Genomic DNA, 23,889 nt, shown 5'->3' with positions numbered 1-23,889 from the left:
AAACTGCAACTTCCACAGTACATACTGATAATGGTGAATTAGATACTGCGCAAAAACGATAGACAGTAGACTGCAGAGGGTTTAGCAGCTGGAGTGAATCCATATCCCTCCTTTGTATAAAATCTATATATTCATTTTCAACCACCTGACCCCCCTCTCTCCTTCTCTGCCACCCCAGGGTTTGCCTTCCCGGAGTGGGCCTACAAGCCCGAGTCGAGCCCCGGCTCCAGACAGATCCAGCTGTGGCACTTCATCCTGGAGCTGCTGAGGAAAGAGGAGTACCACGATGTCATCGCCTGGCAGGGAGACTACGGAGAGTTCGTCATCAAGGACCCGGACGAGGTGGCCCGGCTGTGGGGGGCCAGGAAGTGCAAACCGCAGATGAACTACGACAAGCTCAGCCGAGCGCTAAGGTGAGGCAAACCTGGAGAGTGAAGGAAGAGACGGAGGGCGGGTTCACACTAGAGCTGAACGATATTGACAAAAAATCGAATTCGGAAAAAAAATCGAAAATCAAAATAGATTATTTGACAGAATATTGCAATTGCGATTTAAACTGCGACTCATATCATCACGTTTAATCAAGTTTTTCTTGTCCTAAATTTTTTAGAACTTTAAAATTGTTTAAAGAAAACTAGATGTCAGTGTGCAGGATCTTAGTAAGAATTATAAGAGGTTTTCACCAATATTGTACTTGATTCATGGACCAAAGACTACCTGGAGCTGTAAAACACATTTGTTCAGAAATCTGTTTTGGACGGCCCTCTCTCTTAAGCAATAAATTGCAGCCTCTGCGATTTGGAAATTGCAGAATTTCATATTGCGATTTGCATGTTTTTTTCAATTAATTGTTCAGCTTTTGTTCACACCAAGCGGTTTTTTCTAACTCTGGATCGTTAACTCCTCAAGTTAGGTTCGTTTGGGCAGGTGAGAACAATGCCATTCGAGGCGGATGTTGACATCTGATAGCCAGCAGTTACAACATGCTTGGAAAGCCTAGTCTGGACTGAAGCTCATATTCAGCATTTCTGCAACACCAGAGAAGATAAATTACAGCAGAGAGCACAGACAAGTCCATCATGCTTAGGTAAAGTTACAGGGACTGGAAGCGGATTTATTTTTGATGCTTGTACGGGAATGAAGTAGATGAACTAGGATAAACTCAGTAAAGCGTAGGAGAGCGATTTAAAAAAAAAAAAAAAAAAAAAAAAGAAGTGTCAGGGCGGTAAGATAAGCTCAGCAGACCCCTGAGTAAAGGATGGAGTATGATTCAGCCAGGAGAGTGTGTGTGTGTGTGCATACATGCATACACAGCAGACCTAGGTCAAATAGTATTTCCAAATAATTTCCATGTTTCTCTCCACTGTACACAATCTAAAAAAAAAGCTAAACTGCCATTTGAAAAAAATGGAGGATGGAAGGAGGAGAGGAAAAAAGTGATGAAAGCTCTCATTTTATTTCTTGGCCTCGACCCTTGCTCTCTGTATTCAGATTCTGCTGAGTTGCACTACTGCCAGACTGTAAACTGGGAAATGACGCTGTAGCTCATATGTACATCATCTCTCACATGATCGCTCTGGGGTCACAGGAATATTGTCAAGGAACTGCGGCAATGTTGTTGATCTAGGAGTTTAAGCTGATTTTTCCGTTCTGTTTATTGTAAGCCTCTCCGGATTAGAGTCTCAGCTACAAGCCTGCAGTGTAAAATGTGATGAAAGAAGGAAATCGTGATTTCTCGTGAGCCGCGTGTCTCAGATGCTGGTAGAACTCCAGGGTGACAGCAGATTTAGAAACACACACCTTCACCCTCTGCGGAGCACATGTGGGATGCTGCAAAGTTTTATTTAGCTCCCAGCCTGTTCTCTCATCGTCACGCGCACAGAAACGCACACACACACACACACACATACAGACACACACAGCGAGTCATCGGTGTCACCACCTGTGTCGTAGGTTGGTGTGGGTTATAGTTTGCCATGGTGATGACTTGTTACACTGCCTAGTCACCACACACACACACACACACACACACACACACCACACATATACACACCAACACCTTGTTATGTCAGCCCTCCTCCAGCCCATCTGTGTCTTGTTTGTCACTAGTTAAACCTTTTTTGGGTCTCTTCGACCTGTCCTTATATGACAGCTTCATGTTATTTAATTCATGTTTAGACCTGTATCCAAAGCCACCGAACCAGGAACACATTTTAACATAAATAGTGCCATCAGGCTTTGCTCATATCCAAATTTTAATCTTTAGGCATATGTGTGTCCTACATTTGACCAAGCAGTGCCATTAGTAATGAAAAAATCAAAATTTATAGAGGGATATGGTCATTAAAGCAGCATTGTGACAAACATAAAAGATACATACATAACATACAACATACTGTTTATATCACTGAATACAGTCAAGTCAAACAAAGTATAAAAATTGGTAGTTAAAAAATATGTGCTTAACTTTGGGTTAAGTATAGATTAAATTGCCTTTCTTACCTTTGAAGCTAATAAAAGGACAGCACCGGTATAATTTTTGATCTCGACTCATTTAATTACATAATATAAAGGAATGTTTGATTTATATATCCTCTTCATTTTTTTGTTACAATAATTTACGCCTCTAAAGCAAGCAATTTGTCTCTGCAGGTTGTATTTGATGCCGCTAACAGAACTGGTGCCACACAGATCAGTTTTGAAACATGTCAAACTTTTCAAGAATACTTGTGAATAGACCCGAAATGTATTTGTCCAAAATTAATTGCAGGTTGTAGGAAGAATGGAGTTCAAACGGATTTTAAATGAACATTTAACAGTTAATTTCAAACAGGAACAGTTATTTTCCGTAAGGCCACAGTGAGTCTTTTATATCACGGACGGCCCCAGCTGGAGCTAAACTTAGCTTTAAAAATGCCTTTCTGTGGTTTATAAGCCTCTTATATGAATGAAGCTGTTAATTAATTCTGAAGTCATTGGAAGAAAGCCTTTTCCCTGTTAGATGTGAAGCATTTGATTGATGCTGCTCAGCGTCTTTGAAGTGTGCGTGCATGTGTATGCATACTTGCGTGTGTGTGTGTGTGTGTGTGTTCGTTCATGCATATATATGTGCATGCATGTGCAGACATGCGTGTCTGTGGGCTCGTGTGTTTGTGTACGTGTGCGTGTGTGTGTGTGTGTGTGTGTGTGTGTGTGTTCAATACACTGGGGTGTAGCTTATACAGCCGAACTCCTTTCTAGTTTATTTGAAGCAAGTTCAAATTGTCTTCAAAGAGTTGGAGGCCTCGAGCAAGCCTGAGCCCGGTATGCGAGACTTGGTGTCCCATATTGACTCAATACTTAGTGTTTGAGTGTGTGTATGTGTGTGTGTGTGTGTGTGTGTTCCTTTCACATGTATGTGCCTGGCCTGTTCCCTGACCTGTTCAAAGTACCATCCATCTATCCACGCGTCTGTGAACATTATGTTCCTCCAGGCTTCACTCCACACAGACGCCTGATATCGTAACACTGGCTCACAAGTACTGCCGTTTACTTCCTGAGGGGTGTGAGTGTGTGCACAAGCATTTGTGAGTGTGTTTTTTTTTTTTGGTGGGGGGTTTGCCTGCAGTGTGTGCTTTTGTCTGCCTGTTTACCATGTGTCTGTGCATGTATCTGTGTTATTTGTGTGCTTTTCTGCCTGCGATATACCTGTATGCCTGCTGTGTGTGTGTCTGCCTGCTTGCCATGTGTCTGTGTGTCCAATCGTGTGTGTGTGTGTGTGTGTGTGTGTGTGTGTGTGTGTGCGACTGTGTTAAGTGTGATTGTGTGGGTGGGCGTAGCGGCAGGCTCTATCAGGAGAGGCCCTTCACTCATTGAGTCAGAGCGACTGGAACAGCTCCTGGTTCAAACACTCCTACTCTACTTGGGTCTCTATTGTGCCAAACTCCATCTGTTGGCACCAGTGACTAACACACTGCTCACAACCAAGCAGTACAGTCGTGCGCGATTATGGCTAATATTATAACCCCGATTATTCTGCTTGGTATTGTGGTTATTAACCGCCGTTATTAGTCTCAATGTGAAACAAATTGTTTTTCTGTACTTTTGGCTTGTATCAAAATCTTGACTATTTGCAACCACACCGGATATTCCCTAAATGAAATAAAATGCCTCAGTACTGTGGAAACTAAAATCGCAATGTATGAACATGCACAATTAATTGTGCAGCCCTGTGGCAAGGTACAGGTGCTGCATGTAGGATTTTGGCCAGGCCTATTTTAACCCGCTTGGAGCACCAGATGGGTGGAGTTTAACCACATCGGGGATATACAGATAGTGTCAAATCACAGGAAAGTATCTGTAACTTAATAATTTAAAATGGTCCAAACTCTCTGGCACAATACAATATGTGACAATGTGTGTTGTTTTTTGGATTGGTTTCTTTCTTTTGATGTGAAAAGCTGTTCTCACCTCACAAATATGTATTTTTACTCTCTGCACCATTGTGTTATAGTAGTGTATTTTATTACTTCAAAAGAATGATAAACTTTTACTGTTTATATAGCACTTTTTAAAAAAAAAAATGTTACAAAGTGCTTTACAGCATGAAAAAGGAAAAATCGAAGTGAATACAAGTGAATAAATAAAATCAACGTAGATAGCATTTTAAAACAAGGAAATGAAACAGAGAAAAATAAACACAGGTGCAAGAAATAAAAACAGAACAAGGTAAAACAATAAAAATGAAAGTGGGCAATTTACAAAAAGGCCACTTTCATGTCTCCGTTTTATCAGTCTGGCAATAAACTTTCTAAACCCCACCCATCTGGTTCTCTATAGAGAGATGGATGGATGTGGAAAGAAGGATAGATAGCCTAGATAGATAGATAGATAGTAATGGATAAGTGGACGGACAGAGAGATGGAGGGAAGCTTGGTTAAGACAAGAAAACAAGTCACTGATTTTCTCTGATATTGACAATGATGAATAAGATATAACACTTCTCAGAATGGGGCGGCGAGTCACAGCTGAATGAGAGACATGAGTTTTGAGGCTTCTATGTAGAGAAATATGAATGCAGTTTAGTCCTGAGGCTATTGGTGAGTCAGAGGGAACCATTTTATCTTGTTTTAGTCGAGCTGCCAGCGGCCTGCTATTCACTGCTCCGCGCCGCTCTGTGTATTGACGATGACTAATGCACTCTTACTAATGGAGCGGGCTGGACAACACTAAATCAGAATGGCTGTCCTAATGGCTCGCTTTGTTTAGTGGTCACAATGGGAGTTTGACTTGATTTGCCTTCCAGAACATTACATTGTTGTGACACACCGACATAGCTAGGAAGCGACAATTAGGTAGCATTAATCGACAATTAACAGGAAAAAAAAAACCTCAACATTACCTCACAGCTTACCGTCGACCCAAACAGTGGATGCAGCTGCTGTCTATTGTCTTTGAGATGTTTTTTTCCTGTTGTAGAGAACTGAGAAGCTTTGAATGGCTGGAATCAACTTCTCCATTTTGCGCTTGCCAGGTGGAACTGTTGCTCATGAAACAGAATAACGGGTAGGAAAACAAGGAAGCGCAGAAATCTGATTGGATGTTGATCTTGTTGACTGTCCGCACATCGGCCGAGTTTCTCTGGTCGTTCAGCTCTAAAGGAAACGAATGGACTTCTAGTGACTTGTTGATTGTGTTGGTCACAGTGTGATCTTTGTTGCTGGTCGTTCTCTGTCTTTGTCTCCCTCTACCTCTGTATCTCTCTCTCTGTCTTTTTCTCTGTCTATGTATATTGATCACCAGATTTTCTATATCTTTCTTTATGGGGTGTACACGTCTGATGAGGTGTACTGACTGGAAAACCATTGAGCAACTAAATTTGTTGACTGTCAAGAGTTATGCCTAGTCCACACCAGAACCAACTCAGCCGTGTTTTTTAGTTGTCTGTCTCTCAGAACAGAAACATCTTCTAATCAGTGCTTCATACAGGCACACGCCCTCAGCTCCATCTCAGCGTCTCACAACAACCTGCTGTGCTCTTTTCTTTCTCCCTTAGCATGTAACACACTATTTAAAACCCATTGCAAAGGCTTTTGAACCATTTTCATCCCGGTGTTTTGGTGTATTTTCTCTATTCATCAGACAGTAGCTGTAAAAATGGTTTCTTTTGCATATTCCTTTTGGGTTCAAATAATACATATTCATCATGGGCTGATGAGTGAACATTCCTATTTATGTTTTTCTCTCTATTTTAAAATGTAATTACCTACCTGTTACAGTGGTAGCTTTTGCAGTCTCTTATTTCCTATACAGCGCCAACTATTAAAAAATTACTGAAATAGGTATTTCCTAAGTAAACTTATTAATTACTTTTATGAATGTTAGGCTGTCCAACTCTGTGTGAGAGTTGTTTTTGTTGCATGCTGGAGAAAGTTTGTCTTGTTACATGGTTCCAATAGGAAAAATGCACAAACTAAGCATATTTACCCATACCAATGATATATTTCACGAGGCTGTGTGCTTGATTGACTCGTTGAACTCGCTGAAAGATAACGCTCTCTGTCCCGCTCTCTGTCCCTCTCTCTCCAGATACTACTATAACAAGAGGATCCTCCACAAGACCAAAGGGAAGAGGTTCACCTACAAGTTCAACTTCAACAAACTAGTGCTGGTCAACTACCCCTTCATCGACATGGGCTCTGGTACGTACACACACTCACGCACACACACTCTGACTGACACACATCCATATTCATGCACACACACTCGGGGTTACATATGTACATAAACACCTGGGCGACATCCCAAGTTAATAAACCCTCAGGCGGTCTGTAGCATCATAGACAGCAGTTTTCTTATGGATGTAATAGACGTCAAGGGGTGGTTCAGGTTTTTTAACAAGTCGGTCTGTGTAACAAGTCTGTCTGTCTGTGTAATGACGACCAGGGAGTCGTTTCAGGTCACACAAGAAGCACTCCCTCCGGCGTTTTGGTTTTTGAAAGTATTGTAAGCCAAAATTGTTAGCTTGTTAATTGTTGTTTGTGTGTGTCTGATCAGTTTGAAAAATCAAATCGTACCACCTTTCAGACACCTTCACATAGGAAATGGTAATCTTTGAAAAATCATATTCCCTTCCATATAGTTTACTATTTTCTTTTGTTGTCCTGATTTACATCCCTGGGTAACAGGAATGGATGGCTACTTTGGATAAAAAGAACAGTTTCGAACTTGACAGCGAGGATATGTTCAAGCAGTATTTTCTTGGCACTCCAGCCTTCATGTGTCTGTGGATTAGAGTCCACTTCTGTCTTATGTAGGGTGTTTGTGGGTCACAGCCAGTCTGAAATTAACTTTTTGGCTCACTTTGTCAAGGTTCTGGAAAACTGCAAAAAAAAATGTAATTGCCAAGAATAATTTTTACCAGCCAAAATAATTAGACATTTTGCACAGAATGGGTTGGGTGACAACTACATCTAGATTAAGAGATGAAGTTACAAGAGCAGATTTGGTTTTAATTTAAAACTTGTTCATTCACTTATACAGTGGATCAAGTTTGTAAATCATCCTGAAGTGACTCGTCACATGGGAATAAAGTTTCAACTCACGCTAAGCGCATCAACCATCCAGGCAGCGAAGAAATAGAAGTTTAGACGCCAGCGCTTTGTGCAGAGCAGCGTAACAGGAGCGCGTTTGATACAGAACCATTGTTTTGCTTTGATTTGATTGGCTCACGGTCAGAGAGAGTGTACGGTGGTCGGCAGGGACAAAGTTTGAGAAGAGGCAAAGACCAAAGACTGTGTGTAACGGAGGTGTTCAGATGTCGTCTCAGAAAGTTTCCAGCCAGTGTGGCAGGTTCTTGATTCACTCATGTTAACATTTTGTGTACGAGAAATCTTAAAAAGTTACTACAAATCCATATACATATACAGGAACGGGTGGCGTGTGTGTGCATGTGTAGCTCTGCCTGCTTGCTCTGTGTGTGTGTGTGTGTGTGTGTGTCCTCCAATCTACCATGGTTAGACACCAGTGTGCCACGTCCCAGTTCACCCCTCTCCTCCCCTCCCTCCTCTGAAGTCTCTCGTCTCTCGTTCTGGTCCCGGCCACCCAGTGTAAACACAGCCCATATGGAGCGATGGATACTGGGTGACATAAGTGCAGCATGAAGCTTTTATTATCCCGTCCTTGTGATGTGGCCCACACACTGACATGTTGTGATATGATGGTTAAACACACACACACACACTCTCACACACACAACCCCATGCCAATCTGGACTGATATGCAAGCACACACACTCCTACAGACATATACGCGGCTCACACGCTGTTTTTACTCACACACGCGGCTCTGAGATGTGTACTTGCGTGCACACACAGCCACACACACAGATTTGAGAGAGAGAGAGAGAGACACACACACACACACACACACATGCTCAGTGGTACTGGAAAAAACAGAGCAACCCAACCCATGTTTGTGATGGCAGTAAGAGCGACTTTTCCAATATTTAATTCTGGCACGTGCTCGGATGCCAAGAATTTATTGCAGTGCCACAGTCTCCCTGGCAGGAAAGAGAGAGAGAGGGTGGGAGAGAGAGAGACAGAGGGAGGGCAAGACAGAAAGAGAGAGAAAGAAGGGAACTTGTGGCTTTGTGTAACCCAGTGTTTTCTTTCTGTCTGCTTGTGACCCTCTGGGTAATATTATTGGGCTATGGGACACACACACACACACACACTTTCACCTACTCTTCTTACTTTTCCCTTTCTCCTCAGTTTAAGATTCTGAATTTCTTTTTACTTTTCTTTTCCTTTCCACTTTCATCTTCTCTCCATTCCTCTGTTTTAACCATTTCAACTCAATATCTTTGTTTTAACTAACTCATCGCCTCCCTCCCTCTCTCTCTCTCCCCCACCTCCCCTCCCTCCCAGGTCGAGGTGTCCCCCAGAGCGCCCCTCCCGTCCCGACCGGAGGCACCCACTTCCGCTTCCCCCCCTCCACGCCATCAGAGGTCCTCTCCCCCAACGAGGAGCTGCGCAGCCCGGGCATGTTCAGCAGCGTGGCGCGGCGCATGGCCCGCGGCTCCGTCAGCGACTGCAGCGACGGCACCTCCACCAATTCGGAGCTGGAGGAGGCCGTGGGGGCGGAGGAGCGGGGCGTGGGTCCTGAGAGGGCATACAGGAGCCTGCTGCACCCCCGCCTGCCCCACGAGTCTCTCTACAGGATCTACCCGAACCCGGCGGGGCTCCCCAGACCCGCCCCCAGGATCCACCCCGAGTCCCTGTCCCCGTTCCCCGTCTCCCCCCTGCCCGGCCCCGGGGGCCTGCTGGCCCCGACTCTCTCCCCAGCTCTGTCCATGACCCCCACCTCCCACCTGCCCTACACCCCCTCCCCCTCCCTGTCCTCCCCCATGCTGGGCTCCCACTTCTCCTTCAACCCGGAGGACATGAAGCGCTACCTGCAGGCCCACACCCAGTCCGTCTACAACTACCACCTCAGCCCCCGAGCCTTCCTCCACTATCCCAACATCGTCATCCCGCAGCCCCACCGCCCCGCCCCGGAGAAGCTGGCTTCTGGCTCCGTGACCGGCCCGTCGGCCGCCCATCACCTCCACGGCCCGCCCCTGTCGCTCTCCCATTCGCTGAGCCAGCAGCACGGCGGAGGGGAGGACGGGCCGCAGGGTCTGCAGCACCCGTCGCCGTTCAAGTTCAAGCTGCAGCCGCCTCCGCTGGGGCGCAAGCAGAGGGACGGAGGGAGCTCATTGGCTGCTTCTGGCGGAGGCTCCTCCTCTTCCTCCTCCAGCCAGTCTTCCTCCTTCCTGGGGTCCGGCCTGATCGCCAACTCTGCCTCTGCTGTGGGACCTCCTAAGATCAAGGTGAGACTATTGGCAGAGACTGGGTGTGGTGTTTCCCCGTAGAAATGTTTTTTGGTGGTGTGGAAAGACCTCACAAACATTTGGATGAGGCATGAAAACTCTCCGTTTAAAGCAATACAAATAAAATTCTTTCAGGTCGGTGGCTCCACAAGGAACAGTAGTACTCTCCAGCCCTTCAGTGGAAACACTGATCCAGACCAAGATTACCTTTTTTTACGCCATTTAATCTGTCCAAACATGTATGATAAAACATTTCTTCAACATGGTATTCAAAATTCCTTAAACCAGGGCTCCATAACCTTTTTCAGCCTGGGTGCTGGGTGCTCCTGGGACGCTCCTGTAACATGGGAACCCAAAAGAAAGGGGCTTCTGTCCAGGTAGCGTCCTGAGTCATAGAGTAATAAATGAAATGGCATAAGCTTATTTTTCAAAATGTTCTTCCTCCCAGGTGGAGCCGATATCGGACATCGAGACGGAGGAGGAAGTGGAGGTGACCGACATCAGCGAGGAAGATGAGCTGAATCACCATGACGAGGACGACGAAGGCGACGTCTTCACCCCAACAGCTCATCACCATCATCTTCACCATCAGCGCAACAGCCACCACCACCAGGCCAACGGAACCGGTGGCGGCCTCTTCGCCCCTCCTCACCCTCCTTCTCATGGTAACCCTGACTACGACCCAGAGGACGACGAGGACGTCTTCAAGACCCCCGCCACGCCTCCTCTGGGCGGCGGCGCCCCGGCCTTCCCTCTGATTAACCTGAAGAGCGAGCCGGGTCAGGGGCAAGGGCCGGCTCCCATCAGCCCCGGGGGCACGCGCTGCATCCCGCTCAAACTGCGCTTCAAGCGCCGCTGGAGCGAAGACCAGAAGATGGAGGCGGATGGAGAGAGGGACGAGGCAGAGGACAAGAAAGTGAGAGCAGAGGAGGAGGAGGTGGAGGGGATGAGAGAGGAGGCAGGCAGGAGAGCGAGGGAGGCGGAGAACGGAGGAGGAGGAGGTGTTAGTTTGGGGGTGGTGCTGCCGCCGGCGCCCACCCAGCGCAGAGCGAGCTCCGAGCTGCAGAGGGCTACGGCACAGCTGTCTCTGGAAAACACAGGCTGCTGAGACGCACACACACCTGGGATCCTACTTAGATCGAAGCACGCACCTCTGGGATTCTTACTAACACACACACACATACACACACACACACACACACACACACACACATAGACAGAAGTGCCTGTGTAGCCTCACATGTACTGAGAGACATAATGCCTTTTTTTAACCCAGACACCTTATCCAACACGAACACAGCAGACAGAGTGTTTCTGCTGGGACTTAAAACACTAAGAGATAACCATACTTAGCCTATAAACTGACTTGTATCTTCAGTCCCGTCTTTAACATTAGTGTCCCTACAGCTGAGGAGCCTAGAGAGGGAGCTTAGTTAGGCCCCTAAGATCCCTCCTTCTCGTTGCACACTGCCTTGTCGATGCTTCCTCGCCCTCTTAGCGCCAGTTTTGCCTGTTGAGTCTACTAGTGCTAGTCTGTCAGGGATTGCCGCACATCAGTTACTATTTAAAACTTTCCTACTGAGCCGTCTTTGATGGGATTGGCCGGTAGTTTATTTGTGTTGGATCATCTGGCTTAATGGAATCAATCATATCGTCCCTTAAGAGTACAAAGCCAGCCTGTGTTGTACCGCAGCAGATGAACGGGTTTTAATTCATTTCACACCCATGTGTGGCTCACATGGAGTCGCCTCACCCTCCTCCTTACTCTTCTTCTCCTCTCCTCTTCTTTCCTCTCCTCCACCTCTCCATACCAGCCAGACTGACATCACTGATCCTGATGCTACAAAAAAAAAAAAAAACCTTTAACAGCCCTGATAGAGATTACAGAAGTGCCTCTCTATCTGCACCCCTCACTATACAGTCCTTTACAAGATGGAGGATGGAGAACAAAATCAGGCCTCTTTACCCATGGATCTTATAGACTGAAGAGGGATGTAGCCATTGTTTTTTTTCCTTGAGTTGATTAGAATGAACTCTCCAATCACGGCCTTTTCTCCAGACAACAACTCAAGACACAAGAGACTGTATCGGGGGCTGAAGTGAGTGGTCTCTTCATCATTAGACACTCTTTGACACTCAGCCCGTTCTCTACAGTGTATAAAGACGTTAAATGAGGGTGGGATTGTACATCATGGGGGAAAGACGGACATGCTAAGCCTATGGAAGAAAGGAAGATTTGTTGATGAACTGACTTTCCAGACTTTTCACGACTTTTATTTCTCCCCTCTGAGCTCAACTCAGATGGTGTCGATTGTTTGACAGCTGCCGCGGTCAGCCAGCGAAAGGATGCAGTTCCCCATTGTATAAACAAAACCATCCAGGATCTGCCCTCTCTTTTTTATTTCCCTCCACTGTGGCACAAAGAGTTCTTGGGGAAATGAGGAGCAAAGACGCTGTCACCGTGGACGCATTTTGTCTCCGTTTGTGGACCGAAAGCTGGGGGCGAAAACATCGGGCCTTGAATGAACTGTTGAGAGTTGCCAGTGTCCCTGCGTGACTTCGCACAATCCCTGAGGGGTTTGGAGGCTTGAGGGCATTGGTAGTGTTTTCTCCCACGTGAAAAAAAACAAAACAGATCCACTGCTCTCTTCTGCGTTCCCCCTGTTTTTAAAGACTGTATTGTTCCTCTCTAAGGACACTAGTGCCTCTTAAGGACGTGGACAGTATTTTGGACGCTGGTTTAAGGGCATTTTGCAGTGATCTGAGGGGGGTTTCCTTTGTTTTTTGTTTTTTTTTTCTAAGATAATAGCCTATCTAACTGTTTATATGATATTTTGAGAAGCCGAGACTCAGCGATTTGAAATGAACTGATTTGGCTAGGGAGAACGGGAACCATGTAATGAATGTGGAGCATCAAGGTTAACTCAGGCAAACCTTCACTGAGACGTTTAGCAACAAGTTATTTTTATGACATTTTATTCCTGTAGTTAAAAAAGAACCATTGCGCCCATTTTAATGAACAAAGAAGTCTAAATAAGATTGTGCCTTTTTTAACCAACAGAAGAGTTTTTTTCCAATTACCCCCAGCCAAATAATGTTTTAGCAGCACACACACATACACGCACGCACACACACACACACACACACACACACACACACAGTACCACCTTGCCTTCTGTTTTTGTAAAAGAGAGATACAGAATAAGTAAAACTACACATATATATTTTATTCAAATATATATTGAATTCAAATATTATATTTCAATATGGTCATTTGATACGAATCAGGAAAACTATTTTTAATGGTAAAGATATATATATATATATATTCTAACGGGCATATTATTACCAGTATAATTCAGCCTTTGCCTTCTCACCCTTGCCTTCTCTTGACCGCTGAGCTGCAGAGACAAAGGCCGCCGATATCAGAATTTTCTATTTATATTGTAAAAATAAAAAAAACAGGTATTGTGTATTCAGGGGACCGAGGGTGTGATGGGACGAGGATAAATGAGCGATCATAAACATTTAACCAGACCTGGGACAAATGGTATATACCCAATAATTCTGTGCGTTTGTTTTAGTCCCAGGAGCACCAGGTGGGTGGGGTGCACCGCAGCAGGACAGTCCGGACAGTGTTGGGCAACTTGTGAGTCACAGGAATGTAAATTAAATTGACTTTCGTTTACTTTCAAGTATCTAAACGATTTGGCACTCCTCGCATCGCCCCACCTGGTAAACCCCACCCATGTGGCGCTCACTGCGGATCGAAACAAACGCTAAGAATGATTTGCAGCCGCTGTTTGGGCCAGATCTGCTGAAAACGTGGAGGCGGAGGTTGTGACGGGGACTTGGTCACGGACTTGTGTGTTTTGGAGCGGACGGATTCTGATTGGACGGCACAGATATCGAGCAGGTTTCCAGCTCAGGACCGCAGCTGCCGAGACGAGCGGACTTTGCCTTTAGGTTTGGACTGTGGACTCAAGCAGCTTTGTGAACTTAAGTGTGTATGGGTTGGACTGAACACTACCCATATATATATACATACACTCACACACACACACATACGCCCTGGTTAGAGTGAGGCTTTGCTGTGGCTAGAATAAAGGAACATGACATCACACGTGACATCAGACGCCCCCGCAGTCTCTCTGGAGTAGACTGCATAACCATAGAAACTACACACACACACACACACACACACAGAGGAAATGGCATCACAAAACCTCAGAGTGGAGTGGAGAGAGGGACTTCCCATAATCTGAGTTGTTGATTCTGCTCGGTGTGTGTGTGTGCGTGTGGTTTCTATGGTTATGCCGTACACACACACACACACACACACACACAAAGCTGTGCAGCACAGCCTAGAGAAGGTTGGCCAAATAAAGTCTTGGCCAGAGTTGTTTAGTCCTGGTTTTCTTGTCCAGATTGTCCAACCAGCTCCAGTCTCTTGTCTGTTTCCTAAAGACATTGGCATTTTTTTTCATTTAGTTGGTTGTTTTTCTTCACCGGGCTCAAAAAAACTTTCTACATCTGTCCTTCCACATCCTTAAATTGGCTTGTTAACATGATTAGCATTCCTCGTTAAAAAAAAAATAAGGGTCACACCTACTTTCTAGCTGGCTTGCTGTTAGCTTTGTCCCTTAGTTTTAATGGGGAATGCTGACAATGCCAGCAAAGCGTTTTAGGGAGACTGAAGGACAAGTGCAGCACGGTCGACAAAGTGTCTGGTAAAGAGAAATCCAAACTAAGAAAAACTGAAAATGTCAGGCTGAACCTCACCTGTCCCACCTGTGCTGCCTTGCCTGTCGTGGCTTCAAGACAAAAAGACCAGAAAAGAACTTAGTTTCCCACCGTGTCGATATATATTTTCTCCCCTCGATGTCATCAGTGCTGTTTTTTTATCCTTTTCTTCTATATTTTTCGAGACGTATTACCGTTACTCCTTGTAATTATTATAATATTAACATAACTATTTTTGATTATTTTGTACCCTCTTGCCAAGGGCCCGCCTCTTCTCCATGAATTTTCTGGTTTCTGTGAGTTTGTTGTTTTTTTTCCCAGTCTGCACTCTCCCCCCCCCCCCCCCCCCCCCCATGTACTTTTACTAGTTGGCTTCAAAAACAATTTTTTATTTCTTAAACCTCGCTGATTGGTTTTGTAACCATGTCACCATGGACAAGAGGAGGGTCATGTAATCCCATCGCATTATATTGGAGAAAAAAACAACTGTTGCTCTCATTTTTTTGATCTTGTGTATATATATTTTTTTCCATTTTGAGGGGGGGATTCTGTAAGAAAAAAGCATTGTATTGTTTAACCGTTGTATTATTTTGAAATGTGTCCACCTCTCTCTCTCTCTCTCTCTCTCTCTCTCTCTCTCTCTCTCTGTCCACCTCAGTAGTGAGTTTTCACTCCAGAGGGACAGAGACTCTTGCTTTTATCATGGAGGAACCATCTGTACTTCTGTTTCTCTTCTATCTTTTCATCTTCATTTGTAATTAAACAATAATCAGGGTTCATTAAAAAAAAAAACAGGTAAAAAATGGATGTCAGTTTCCTCTTTTTTTTTTTTTTTTTTTTCTTCATTCATGTATTCCTTGTACTATTGAGTCAGACGAGTCAGCTTCCTTTGAGAGTTACTTCTTAAAAGACTCTGCTTGGCAATGTGTGATGGTATTTTTCAGAGAGCGTTAACGTTCATTTTACAGAAAGAAGAAGAAAAAAAAGCTTGTACTCTTGTCAAAGGAGGCAGGATTAAGAGTCAGTCACCCATGGGAGAATTGAGGATTTGTTGTAGATTCATTGGAAGACACACACACACACACACCCACACACATTAAAGTATGCTAGAATTGGTCAAAATGTTTCCTGGTGACAGCTTGGACTCTCTCAGGTTCTAGTATTGTATTCCCCCCCCCCAAAAAAAAAACAATTGGTTTTGCCTGGAAGCTGAAGGCCGTGTGTCTGTGAGACGCTTCAGTTTCAGGACTGGAGTCGTCGTGTCAACAGCTAGTCAAGTGCTGTGCGCTCGACGAAAGAGACTCGGCGCAGGTGTGACCGCCACGTTTCACGAAAGAAAAGCTTTCTCGCGTTCTCACTTCGGCGACAATAGCCTTGTTTATACTCTCTGTGAAGGAGAGTTGTTTGTTCTCCACCTGGCAAACAGCCACAGCCAGAAGTCCTTGACGGGAAGTATTTGGTTATGAAAATGGAAATAATTCAGTAGTGTGTGTGTGTGTGTGTGAGAGTGTTCCACATTATAGGAGAGTTTGCGATGATCTATTCTGTAGCCAAACCTCAAAGCTTCCTATCCACTTACACACCTATCATTTCCCTCATTCATATAGAGAGACTGGAGAGAAGTTCAGGTTTTAATATGATATCGTGCTTTTGTTTCTGTAGGGGAAAACCATGGCACACACACACACACACACACACACACACACACACACACACACACACACACACTCCCAGCCCAGGGTCAGGGCTTTAATCGCTACTGGAGGCTAAAATGCTAGAAGTGTTTGTGTTTCATGATGCTGGAATATATTATCAGGGTTCCCATGAGCCTTGGAAACCCCTTGAAGGCTTGTGGATGTGAGATAAAAGATAAAATAGGGCCTTGGAAAAAATTTTGAATAACGGCCAAATTCATCGATATGGCTCACCCCTCTCCGTCCGAGGATCAACACTTCACATCCTGAGGAGAATCCATAGTTTTAAAATGAAAGATAACACCATGGTGTCTTAACTTGATGAGTAAAAAAATGGGGCCTCTGAGTCACGTCTTTCCCCCGAAACATGACGATTCCACCAGAAAAGGCCTCGAAAGTCATTGAAAATCCTTGAATTTGATGTGGAAGTGAGTGTCATGTAATATGAAATAAGAGCATGGGCACACAGCCTCACTCAGATATTTGACATCTAAAATCTTTCACATGTAAAAATCCACTTATTGTTGATTTTCATTTGTAGTTTTTACATAAAATTTGATCCAGACAGACTTCAAATGAGTGCAGCAGTAGAATATACTTCTATTCCCACATCACCAACATTAGTAATGAGCCGTGGTAATATTCCTGTGTGAGAGAGAAGTGAAATTTAGCTATGATGACTAATTGTCATAGATCTACTTCAATAATCCGCCCACCTCATGTTTTAGTTCCTTCCACAAGACAATTGTGCATTCTCCAGGGGCTGTCGCAAGGCATCTTGGGAAATGTAGGAACCAGCTAACTGAAGTAGAAGTAGACGAGGCAGGTTGAGGGAAAGTGGGTGCAACACTAAAAGTAAATTACCACAATTCATCACAGAATAACTCCTGGAAGGCATTGAACGTATCACAGATTGATATTTAACACGAGGAACAACAGAAACAGGCTCAGGAGCCATTTTGTTTTCTGACCTGTTCTTTATTCATCACGTCATTCATTCATTCATTCATTCATTCAAAATAATCAGTTCATAACCAGAAAGCGTCCAGCAGCCAGTTGAAGTCTCTCCTGGTTTTTAAGTGAGACCCTGACTCCCTCTGCTGTCGGTTTTGCAGTACTACCTCGGCTCTGCAAAGTCTCGCGAGACTTGTCAAGGCCGCGTGAGATAGCATGTCAAGCCAATAATGGCCTTATAATTGAATGTTTGCCTGAAGATTGTTTACATGCTGATGTAAAAAACACACAATTATGTCTAGACTGATCCGCCGCCCGTCTGGAAGCCTGTGCAGTGTAGAAACAGTCACTCATGTGGAAAGAATGGGGATGAAAAATATAACAAAACAGTGTCTTAACCCCCCCTAACTGTTTCACCATGCACTTCAGTTGTGTATCAAAAGGTACAATGCTGAAAACAGAAAGCATGTTGTCCATCTACAATTCACCTTTACATTACAAACAATGAATTTCAATATCGTAGCATCTGATATCTCATTCATAATTCAGAATAAATAAAAATTCCTTCCTTTCTTTCCCACACCTTAGAGATATATTAGATGACTTATCTTATTATCGTTCAACTTCATTCTTAGATCATTATATAAAGGGCAATAAAACATAAAGTGAATTTCATTTTCAGTCTCATCTACGCCGCAGGATGAACGCTCTTCCTCTGTGGTGTTATTGTATCGTCCCGTTTCAATAGCAAGGGGTGAAATGCACCTGATCTCAACTGTGCACATAATGACCTGTTGCCTTTCGTTAGATTGTGAGTAACATATGGTTCAGGTACAAACTGATGCTTAATGAGACTGTATGTCCTATAAGTCAATCTTTCAGATCAAGAACACTATAAATCCATTTCATTGTATTTCAAAGGAGTAATCGCCACCTGAACACTTTTAGTTGGAGTGTTGTGTGCATTCCTTCAGATGGTGCAAACCCTTCACACTCTAAATAATAAATAATTGGGATTTGTAATACGTTTCCAGTTATGTTCAATGCCCTGTAAAAACTAATTTGGGTCTTCATGTGAATGCTCCAGTTCTTGAAGCCAGGCCTGTGTTGTGGAATACAGCGTCAAAACAGGTTAAATCAGGTTATGTGGGTTCAATCTGCTGCGGGCAAACTAAAAAAAATTAAAGGATAAATTAGCATAAGTCCTGAGGAAAACCCCGGGCTTAGAATATGTAATGGTGTTTATTTGTATGAATAAAATAAAAGGTACACTATGTATTTTGTTATACCTGCATCAAATAGTAGTTATAGGGTTAGTCATCAAATCATTCTTAACATTAGTTTTAGCATGCAGCAGGCAGGTGTGGTTTTCTGCACCTTTCAGACACTTTCTGTGATTGCCTGTTGTCTTCAGAGGTGGAAAGTAACTAAGTACATTTACTCAAGTACTACTCAAGGACAGTTTTAAGGTACTGGCACTTTACTTGAGTATTTCCATTTTGTGAGACTTTATACTTTTTACTCCACTACATTTCAGAGGGAAATATTGTACTTTTTCCTCCACTACATTTATCTGACGGCTGGAGTTACTAGTTACTTTGCAGAATAAGGTTTTACATGCAAAACATACCATAAGCTCATAAAATATGTTGCATAGTTAGAGTATAAATTCCCCAACAGTACATGGAGCAGTTAGACTGACAACATTAAAATACTTCTTACAGGTTAATGCTTCAGTAATGTAACACAAAGTTATGAGGACTTTTACTGTTGATACTTCAGCACATTTCACTGCTAATACTTATATACTTCTACTTAAGTAAATGTTTGAATGCAGGAGTTTGACTTTTACTGGAGTGTTTTTCCATTATGGTATTGCTGCTTTTACTTAAGTGAAGGATTTGAGTACTTTTTCTACTGCTGGTTGTCTTTTATGGCAAATCCCATCCACCTGGCAGCTATTTGACCCATAGCTAACTGTAACAGCTCATCTTTCTCTGTATTGTCTCTCCTGGTTCCTACACAGCCCCTAACCCTAACCCACATGAACCCAACCTTTGTAGCTCTCTCTCTTTCTCTCTCTTTTTCTATCTGGTAATCATTTCATCCTTTATTTCCCCCAGTCTCACTGCCAGCTGTCACACTCCCCTCCATCACTCCATCTTGTCCCGCTCCTCTATCCCTCTCTCTCTCTCTCTCTCTCTCTCTCCTCCAGTCTGTTTTGAGCCATTCACTGGCTGCCGCTCTCACCGGGGGGGCGGGCCGTATCAAACAGAGGCTGATTGACAGGCTGCTTGGCCTCCCGCGGGGCAGGATTGTTGTCTGGCTGAGGGACGAGGTCAGAGGTCACGGTCCGGAGAGGCAGAGACAGAAAGCAGATAACAACAGAAGGCTAATTATCATGCGATGTTGCTCCTGCTGAGACTCGGCCTTTACTTTCACCAGAGAGTCACACCCAACATTCAGACCCTCACTTCTACAGCTTTATGATTTACCTCACAGTTACTAAGTGACCGAATGACTGTGTGTGTGTGTGTGTGTGTGTGTGTGTGTGTGTGTGAGAGAGAGAGTAATAGATTAGTCTACAGGTAATCTGATTAAAAAAGTGAGTAACTCTAATCATTACAGTTACTGTAAAATAAATAACATTGTGATTGGATTAGTAATAGTTAAAACATTTGAAATGAACTTAAAAACTACTTGAAATACCTCAAAAATAAATTTGATCTTAAAATAAATCTTAAATCAGCAGAATCAATTATTTATTTGTTATTGATAGAAATGATTACAATAGATTATTTTGAAAAAGACACTAAAATTGACACTAAAATACTCATTAAGTATAATTATTTATACAAAAAATAGATTCCAAAATATTAGTTTGCAGATATAAAACAAAAAACAAAATCAATTCCAGTTACTTTTGAAAAAATGATCACTTGTTGGATTACTTATACATGTTTGCATGGAAGGATCTAAGATTATGAGATTACAGACGATACACAGTCTTTCCTCATAACTTTCCGCTGGTTGCAGATGAAGATGATAACTATAATATTTGAAATTACAGCCTGGAAAAACTGGAATAACCGGTTCATTAAACAACCTGCTGTACTCTGCGGGTTTTGTCAGAAAAGTAATCCAGAAGTCAAGTGAAACTAATCAGATTACTCCGCTGAGCGCTGCAGCACGGAGACTGTAATCAGTAATCTGCTGAGGATTACATGCTGCAAGTCAACTGAGTGTATTTCTGGAGGCAGATTGGCCCGGAGGCTCAGTCAGTGGCGTCAGTAAGAGGGATTCATTATGTGTGTGTGTGTGTGTGTGTGTGTGTGTCACGTGAAGAGACAGATCTGCTGCCTGGTCATCAGGTACGAGTCCACTGCTTCCCAACCTGAGGGTCTGAACCCCCTGAGCGGTCATCAGATGATCTGGAGGGGGTCACAGTATGGTTTAAGGAATCTTAAAGATGCTGTGCTCCTAATATACAAATATATTATCATGTTTGTGCTCCTTATCATGAAGGGTTTTTTTGTGTGAATTCATCAATATTTGCAACCTCTGCCCTTCCGCCAATGATCATTAAGTGTAAACTGCCTGAAAAGTGTAAAATAACAAGTTAATAACAATATTCAAGCTGGCTAATATAACAGCTTAAAGTATTAACCCAAGTATATTAATTGTACATTCACAATTCCCAGTAATTCCCAGCATAATGACGACAACACAAAAAAAAGATAAAACTCAAAAAGACACAAGGAAAGCTGCCATGATTTTAGCCACAGAGGAGACGGCGCCATCTACTGACCAGCAGAGGGAGCTGACACAGATATCAGTGAATGAAACCGAATAAGCATCCAAAATGAATGGAAGTCTGTGAGCATTGTCCCCAAAATAGGTCATCCTTACAGACAAACCCACATATACAGGCTCTCCACCTAGTGGCGAGCTTAAAAATCATTGTCTGATGTCAGCGCTCTGTCTGTGTGTGTGTGTGTGTGTGTGTGTGTGTGTGTGGGTGTTGCAGAGACGCCTCCCTTTAGAGTCATTCTGTTCACTTCTAATGAGAAAAGAAAACTAGGGACAATGGTGATGATGACAGTGGATAAATTAGAATAGAATATTGTGATACTTTATGTATTCCTCCATTGGGGGAATTCTCTTTTCGCCTCCAGGGAGGTCAGAGGTCAGAGGTCAGGCTCAGCTACAGAGCAGCCCCCCCCCTGCAGCTGGTAGGGATTCAGTGCCTTGCTCAAGGAGTGAGGGTTTGAACCCGGGTGCTCGGGTTGAAGGTCGGCTTCCCTACTCACTGCACCTCCCTACCATGAAGAATAGAACAGGGCGGCTTAATGTAGGGCAGGGTAGGATGGGATAGGGTCGGGTAGGGTAGGATAGGTCAGTGATTCTCAACCTTTTTCATATCAGGAGGACCCCTAATTTAGCCCACATTAGGGCCACGGACCTCCATTTGATGAGATTTTGTCTGTCGGACCCAAATATTTTTATTGCTTTTGTCCAGAATTCCCTGACTATCTGTGTTGTAGGTAGAGAGATAACAGTGAAACTATGATCAAAACAGTCATTTTTCTACATTCTCTAATTGTGTTAACTTCTTGTAAATGAAGTAATGGTGAAGTTTAACAATTGATCAATTTGCTGGGCACCCCCATGGAACCCCCTCAAGGACCCCTGGTGGCCCCCTGGACCCCACGTTGAGAACCACTGGGATAGGATATCGTAGAGTAGGATAGGCTAAGTTAGGGCCCCAGGATGTGTTTGATGGATGCTGATGTGCAGCAGGTGGCCAAGTTCAACTTCAACAAATTTTCGCAATATAACCAGTGGAGGAAGAAGTACTGAGATCTTTTACTTAAGTAAAAGTAGCAATACAACAATGTAATAATAATAATAATTCCTTCAATTTCAATAGGGCTTCGCACGATGTCGTGCTCGGGCCCTAAAGATACTCCATTACAAGTAAAAGTCCTGCATTCAAAATCTTACTGAAGTAAAAGTACATAAGTATCAAAGTAAACGTACTCATTATGCAAACTGTCCCCATTTAGTTATATTTTTCATAAATTATTGGAATATTAATACTGATTTATTGACATACATGTACATGTAAGCAGCATTTTAAAGTTGTCAACGTGAAGTTAATCTTAACAATTTAGCTATACTTTTGGGTAGTCTAATCTATAACAACGCTATTTTATAGTTATTTTATAAAGATGATCAAATGTTTTAAATATAAAATATTGATCTGAAAAGTAACTAGTAACTATAGCTGTGAAATAAATGTCATGGAGTAAAAAGTACAATATTTCCCTCTAAAATGTAGTGGAGTGTAAGTACAAAGTAGCATAAAATGGAAATACTCAAGTAAAGTACAAGTACCTCAAAATTGTACTTAAGTACAGTACTTGAGTAAATGTACTGAGTTACTTTCCACCACTGAATATAACACTATGCCATGATTAAAAAACTCATATTAAAACACCTTTGTTTAACTCATATCAGAAAGATATTTAGGTCCTGATGTCACAGAACGATACAGGTGGCAGCGATGGCTCAACTATCAACACCTGTCCTCAAATCCGGTCCATTTCTCGCTCTTGAAACGTTTAAGCTCTGTTAAACACACACACACACACACACACACACTCCGGTGTCTTGGCCGTCAGCATTTCGCTCCTCCCCCACAACAGCATGAGGAGGGAGGAGAGAGCAGAAGGGCGGAAGGAGGGGGAGGCTGAGGAAAATTCCATTAGACTGTGAGTGTGTGTGTGTGTGTGTGTTGGCACTGCTTGTGTGTGTGTGTGTGATTCAGAGGGATTAATCAACCTTGGGGTGTCAGTAGAGTAGACTGTGTCTGATGGCATCCAGGGTTAGGGCTCTAATTCATGTGACACATCACTTATCAATCCCCTTCAGTCAATATCCAATTTCAAATAAAACAGAAAGACAAAAGACTTGTTTTTCACATTTTATTGCATTTTTGCCATAAGTAAAAACAGAGTTAGAGTTATTTTCTATAAAATATGAATGTCAGCTTCTTCCTTATTTTTACTTACCCTTTTTGCTCCCTAAACATCAAAATAGAAAATAAGTCGAAAATATATTGAAAGGTGACTTTTATGACCAGTGTCAAGCCAGCCAGAATAAAAAATAGGACTCAAAACTTTCATAATAATACCCTATTGAAGAACACATATTCAGATGTTTATTTAGTAATTCAAAGTACAGATGTGATTAAAACAATGTATTTAAGGAGGATAGCAATGGGGAAATTTTAAGTTACCTAAGAACCTTTTATCCCCATTACTAATAGCTTTAGTTCCCTGGACTTAGCATCCCTTGGGTAGTAGGGGCAGTACCTTGAAATCATCTCTGGCAACATTCCAGTTGAGAACAATAAAGGCCCCAGAACTGAACCTTGGGGGACCCCATATTTCACCTTGGAGTTGTCAGAGCTAGAGTTGCTATAATGGACACTTTGTTTTCTGTCCGACAAATACGACCTGAACCACAAAAGAGCGGAACCACAGATGCCAATGTAGGCAGTAGGTGATGGTAGCGAAGGCTGCAATTAAATCAAGCACAACCAAAATTGATGAGGAACTGGAGTCAGAAGCCATTAGCAGGTCA

General features: G+C 43.2%; 1 protein-coding gene across 1 annotated transcript in view; it reads left to right on the top strand.

The window, feature by feature from the left end:
* LOC139667154 (ETS domain-containing transcription factor ERF-like) overlaps nt 1–15,383 on the top strand; it is a 39,632-nt gene extending 24,249 nt beyond the window's left edge. The window contains exons 2-5 of the mRNA XM_071546573.1: nt 179–413; nt 6,568–6,680; nt 8,907–9,850; nt 10,299–15,383. Of these exons, the coding sequence (XP_071402674.1) occupies nt 179–413; nt 6,568–6,680; nt 8,907–9,850; nt 10,299–10,958 (1,952 nt within the window). The 3' untranslated portion in view covers nt 10,959–15,383. The remainder of the gene's footprint in view (nt 1–178; nt 414–6,567; nt 6,681–8,906; nt 9,851–10,298) is intronic.
* Nucleotides 15,384–23,889: the final 8,506 nt, after the last annotated feature.

The sequence above is a fragment of the Centroberyx affinis genome, unplaced genomic scaffold (genome assembly GCF_046629955.1).
Source record: "Centroberyx affinis isolate AG114_WGS23_722 - 3 ecotype Tasmania unplaced genomic scaffold, CSIRO-AGI_Caff_v1 ptg005327l_1, whole genome shotgun sequence".
Classification (NCBI taxonomy): Eukaryota; Metazoa; Chordata; class Actinopteri; order Beryciformes; family Berycidae; genus Centroberyx; species Centroberyx affinis.
The sequence above is the reverse complement of the archived record's forward strand: the minus strand, read 5'-3'. Positions and strand labels throughout refer to the sequence as shown.